Source organism: Chiloscyllium plagiosum, chromosome 51, assembly GCF_004010195.1.
Source record: "Chiloscyllium plagiosum isolate BGI_BamShark_2017 chromosome 51, ASM401019v2, whole genome shotgun sequence".
NCBI classification, from domain to species: Eukaryota; Metazoa; Chordata; class Chondrichthyes; order Orectolobiformes; family Hemiscylliidae; genus Chiloscyllium; species Chiloscyllium plagiosum.
This window is the reverse complement of record NC_057760.1, coordinates 3,486,847-3,492,882: the sequence shown is the minus strand read 5'-3', so window position 1 is coordinate 3,492,882 and position 6,036 is coordinate 3,486,847. Positions and strand designations below refer to the sequence as shown.

At 42.5% G+C, this 6,036-nt stretch overlaps 1 protein-coding gene across 1 annotated transcript in view; it reads right to left on the bottom strand.

Moving 5' to 3' along the window:
* Nucleotides 1-6,036, bottom strand: part of LOC122544734 (ankyrin repeat and death domain-containing protein 1A-like) — a 124,216-nt gene that overhangs the window by 83,447 nt on the left and 34,733 nt on the right. Inside the window, exons 11-12 of the mRNA XM_043684041.1 lie at nt 2,201-2,402; nt 1,325-1,456 (exon numbers count right to left, since the gene is read on the bottom strand). Coding sequence (XP_043539976.1) covers nt 1,325-1,456; nt 2,201-2,402 — 334 coding nt within the window. The remainder of the gene's footprint in view (nt 1-1,324; nt 1,457-2,200; nt 2,403-6,036) is intronic.

Here is a 6,036-nt window from a genome sequence, read left to right as displayed (position 1 = left end):
TGCTGTACATCTCTATGACTCTATTTGATTGAAGTTTTCAAAATCATGAGCAAGCCCAATACAGTAGATAGGGAGAAGCTATTCCCATTTATAAAATGAACAACAATGAGAGGGGTGTAGATTTAAAGTGATGTGCAAACAGATGAAGGATAATTCAAGAACATCCTTTTTCACAGCAAGTATTTAAGGAATGAAATGCATTTCCTGGAAGCATCAACTGAGGTAATCAAGTGGACATTGGATGATTATTTTGATAGAATGGTGGGCAGGGATATGGGTAAAAGGGAGGGGATTATGGCTATATAAATTACCTCTCGCTGCACCATAACAATTCTGTAATTCTGTGATCCATCATAAAGAATCCAGGAGAAAGCAGGAACTGCAGATGCTGGAAAAGTCAAAGTCAAAAAGGGTGGTGCTGGAAAAGCGTAGCAAGTCAGGCAGCAGCTGAGTAGCAGGAGAGTTGACGTTTCAGGCATAAGCCCTTACCAGGATGCAGCATGACCTGCTGTCCTTTTCCAGCACCCGCCCTTTTCAATAAATCACGTGATTAATAATCCAGAGGCCCAGGCTAATGTTCTGGGTCATTGGTTCAATCACACCACAACAGCTGGAGAAATTTGATTGCAAATAGTAATTCTGTCGTATAAAGACAGTCTCAGTAATCTGTCACCAATCGTCGTAAAAATCCATCTTGTTCATCAATGCCCTTTTGAGATTGAAATCTGCCTAAAGTAACCTGGCTTGTCCAACATGTGACACCAAACCTACAACAACGTGGTTGGCTCTTAATTGCCTTCTGAAATGGTTATGCAAGTTACTTAGCTCGAGGACAATGTTAGGATGGGCAACAAATGCTGGCCTTTCCAGCAACGTCAAAATCTCAAGAAAGATTAAAGAAAAAAATACAGAATCTAAGTGGATCAGATCCCTTCCATGTCACCCTCATCACTTAGGATCCCAGTCAAACTGTTTTAAATCATTTTCCATTCACCCTTCTTGTGTAGAATTTCAATGGATCACTAGTTCCCTGGAACACTGATAGGGATTTCAAGACACAAGTTAACACAGAACAACTGTAATCAAAAACACGAGGACCCAATGAGAATCAGTGGCTTCAAGGACATCGAAATGTTCCCACTAAGGAAGATAAACGTTAACCACGATGAATAAAACTTTGGGATTGATTACACTAAGTTTATAGTTAACTAGATTAACTAAAATGTGGACTAGTATGAATTGTGAGGACTCATAATTCATTTAGGCCATTCTAATGAATATACTTCAGCCCTGTAGCTTTAAACCAGCTGGAGGTCATAGTCACCTGCTACTTTAGCTTTTTCAATTTTCACCAGACTTTCATACAGCTCCTTGATGGGATTCTTGCCCAAGGTGATAATCCCATGAAGCCAGATCAGCAGCATTCGGTAACCATGCTCCTTATAACTGTTCCTTCCTGCATACAAAATGAAAATCAGACAGAGGAGGGCTCACCTCAGGATAATTCAGATTAATGTTAACACAAATTTGAAACTTTTAAATTCATTGAGCATCGTTATTCCTCCTCACTTTATGCTCAGGAATGCACAAACCAACATTGCAAAAGGTATTTTCACTCTGAATCTAATCTGTACTGTCTCTGCGCTGGGAGTGTTTGATGGGGACAGCTAGGAGGAAGGTTTACTCTATACCTAATCTAATGCTATATTGTTCCAGGAATGCTTAATGGAAACAATACAGAAGGAGCTTTACACTGTATCTAACCCAATACTGTACCTATCCTGGGAAAGTTTCAGGCACAGAGTGTAGGGGAAGCTTTATTCTGTATCAAACACCATGCTGTACCTGGGAGAGTTTGATTGGGGTATTGTAAGATCATATGTTTAAATCGTTTCTGTCTTTTTCGTGGTGAAGCAGAAAGAACAGCAAATAAGCAACCAAGCTGGAAAATTGGCTGTCATCAAATGTGACTTCAAATACATCAACAGGGTAATGTTCAAGATAGTGATTACCTGAACAGCCACTGATACCCATCCTTGACACAGACCGTCAGTCTCAGGTTGTTTTAAACTAAAGCAGGTCAGTTCTCAATTAGTATTGAAGGCATTATTTTCTTTCTCAATTGTCCCAATGTTTGTTCCAAATTTGCCTGACATCCCCCACTATTCAGTTGTAATTTTCGGCTCTTTGCTTCATATACCTGTCCACTGAGTCTCCACAGCTTTGATGTGTTTCTTGGAGAAATCCCAGTGCTCTGCCAACTTCTTCCAATCACCTGGCTTCAGGTGCTTTGTGGCCAAGTTCCAAAGCACAGAGCGGACATGATCCAGATTCTGCACATGGTTGAATGTGAGGTCCGGTACAGAGTCCCCCTGACCTTCAGCTGTAACTTCTGAAGTATCCTAGGGAAAAGAGCAGGAGGACATTTCAATCACAGTCTGGCACAGTCAGAGAGATGACAGTTACTGGAACTGGTGAAAGGTTTATATGGAGGTTAATGGGACTGGGCTGCATCCTAAGTTAATGCAGGGCTTATGCACACTCGAATTGACAAAAGCTGTCCATTATGATGTGTCCAATATCATGACTGGGTGCGTGTTCTCTTCAAATTATTTCCTATCTCATGTCACATAAATCAACTGAAATACTGGACATAACCTCACATCCATTTGTATTTATCAGTACCCTTTCTCAGTTTTTAGATTAGAATAGATACCCTACAGTGTGGAAACAGGCCCTTCAGCCCAACAAGTCCACACCGACCCTCTGAAGAGTAACCCACCCAGACCCATTTCCTAATGCACCTAACACTACGGGTAATTTAGCATGGCCAATTCACCTGACCCACACATCTTTGGACTGTGGGAGGAAACCGGAGCACCTGGAGGAAACCCACGCAGACACAGGGAGAATGTGCAAACTCCACACAGTCAGTCGCCTGAGGCTGGAATCGAACCTGGGACCCTGGTGCTGTGAGGCAGCAGTGCTAACCACTGAGCTACTGTGCCGCCCCTTGACAGATTCGTGGCCAAAACAAAACTCATGAACCACCACATTTCAACCTGAACTGAAAACAAGAGCTGGTTTAGTTCAAACTTTCTGCATTTACTCTCGGCTCCACTATCAGGATTGGCCTAGATTTAGCCGGGGAAACACAGGATTTGACAGACAGATACTGGTCTCCTCGAATGAGAAGGAAATACTGTCTGCTACAGCCCAATGGGTACAAGCTTTGCATCAGTCAATAGGTCATGATTTCAATCCCCACTTGTTAGACCTGAATACAAAATCTAAACTAGCGTTCTAGTGTGATGCTGAGCCAGAGGGAAAACCCAGTAAAACTTGCAAAAGACAAACTCATCTTGTATACTTCAGTATGGAGGACCAGTATGAGCAGTACATTAATTTTCAAGTATTAGTTTTTAAAAAAAATATATATTTTCTTCTTGGAAAAGGAGCATTGCACTGTTGGAAGTGCTGTCTTTTGAGATAAATTGGAGATCCTGTCTGCTTTCTTAGCTGGACATAAGCAATCCCATGCACTATTCAGAGTCAGGGAGATTTTACCCAGATCCTGGCCAATATTATCCATCAACCAAGCAATTACAAACATATGAATTGGGAACAGAAATAAATTATTCAGGCCCTCCTGTGTGCTCTGCCATTCAATAAGATCATGGCTGATTGGTTTGTGTTCTGAATTCCACATTCTCAGCTAACCTGGACAATCATTGACTCCTTTACCAAAAGGAAACTACCTGTCTCTGCCTTAAACATACTCATGATCCCACCTCCCCTACCTTCTGATACAGAGTTCCAAAGTTGCACCATTCTTTGAGATAAAAGAACTCCTGTCATCCCTGTCTTAAAAGGAAGATCTTTAATTTTAAATGTGCCCTAGTTCTGGACTCACATACAAGTGGAAACATCTTCTCCACATTCAACCTGTCAAGATCATTCAGGATCTTATCAACTTCAAAACAAATTATCGTCCACTCTTCTGAATTCTCATCCAAACAAGCCTGGGCTATCCAGTCTTTCTGTATAAGATAACCACACATTTCAGGTAGCACACCATGAGCTCCACCATTTAACCAAAGGCAGACCAGAGAGAAGAAAGCATGAGGGGTGGTGTAGAGGGGAGGGTCTTAGATATTTGGGACATTGTGACCAATTTTGGGAAAGGACAATGTTCTTCAGCAGAGATGGCTTCACCTGAGCAAATCTCCTGGAAGAGAGAGGAAATACTGTAGTCAGGGTAGATTTAAACTTTTAAGCCAGGGCGGTCATAGTCTTAGTCATAGAGATGTACCACATGGAAACAGACCCTTCGGTCCATCCCCTCCATGTCCACGCCGACCAGACATCCCAACCCAATCTAGTCCCATCTGCCAGCACCCAGCCCACCCACATACCCATCCAGATGCCTTTTAAATGCTGGAATTGTAGCAGCCTCCACCACTTCCTCTAGCAGCCCACTCCACACACGCACCACCCCCTGCATGAAAAAGCTGCCCCCCCCCAGGTCCCCCCTCCCATATCTTTTCCCCCTCACCCCGAACCCATGCCCTCCAGTTCTGGACTCCCCACACCAGGGAAAAGACCCAGTGGCTTGTCAAATGGAGGTAGTTTTGAATATACCAGAGAGGGCAAAAGAGAGAAGATGGTGAATGGAGGAAAAGGAAATGAAGGAAGACTTTAGTGCTGACGGTGAACAAAGAAATGATCGTCTTCCATTGGGCTAGAAAGAGACAAGGGCAGCATTAAATTGAATGTTTTTAAATGCACAGAGTATAGTGATCAAAACTGGGGGCTGGAAGCAGAACTCGCTGTGGGTCAATACGACATAATAACACTGACAGAATAGGACTGGACACTTAACGTTAGTAGAAACAGAGTATAGACCCATGAGAAATAAACATTGGGTATCCAAAACTAGAGGACCCTGGATGACGAAGGATGTTGGTGAGAAAATATAAGAAAGAGGAGGCATGTGATGCATGCTGGGATGATAATAATAATAGCAATAAAAACCAGAAAGAGTCTCTCAATTGTAGGGAAAAGGCTAAGGCTAGAATAAGGAAAACTAAAAGCAAGAGGAAAGGGTGACAGGATGTGCTAAAACAAAAAGTGAAATGTTCTTCAAACATATTAATAATAGAACATTAGTGAAGGATAGAGTGGGGCTCGTAAGGAAGGAGAGCTGCTTACTGAGGCAAAGGATATGTTCGAGGTACTAAATGGATATTTTGCTTCTGTCTTTACCAAATTAGAAAATGGTGACAATGGCCCAGTTAAAAATGTGAGTGTTGAGCAACTGAGTGATATCGATAAAGAAGAGTAGGAGAGTAGGAAAGAAGAGAGAAATCAGGAGGGCAAAACGGGGACATGAGAGAGCTTTGGCAAATAGAGCTAAGGGGAATCCAAAGGGTTTTTATAAATACATTAAGGACAAAAGGGTAACTAGGGAGAGAATAGGGCCCCTCAAAGATCAGCAATGCGGCCTTTGTATGGAGCCGTAGAAAATGGGGGTGATACTAAATGAATATTTTGCATCAGTATTTACTGTGAAAAAGGATATGGAAGATATAGACTGTAGGGAAATAGATGGTGACATCTTGAAAAATGTCCAGATTATGGAGGAGGAAGTGCTGGATGTCTTGAAACACATAAAGGTGGATAAATCCCCAGGACCTGATCAGGTGTACCCGAGAACTCTGTGGGGAGCTAGAGAAGTGATTGCTGGGCCTCTTGCTGAGATATTTGTATCGTCGATAGTCACAGGTGAGGTGCCAGAAGATCGGAGGTTGGCAAACGTGGTGCCACTCTTTAAGAAGGGCGGTAAAGACAAACCAGGGAACTATAGACCAGTGAACCTGACGTCGATGGTGGGCAATTTGTTGGAGGGAACCCTGAGGGACAGGATGTACATGTACTTGGAAAGGCAAGGACTGATTAGGGATAGTCAACATGGCTTTGTGCGTGGGAAATCATGTCTCACAAACTTGATTGAGTTTTTTGAAGAAGTAACAAAGA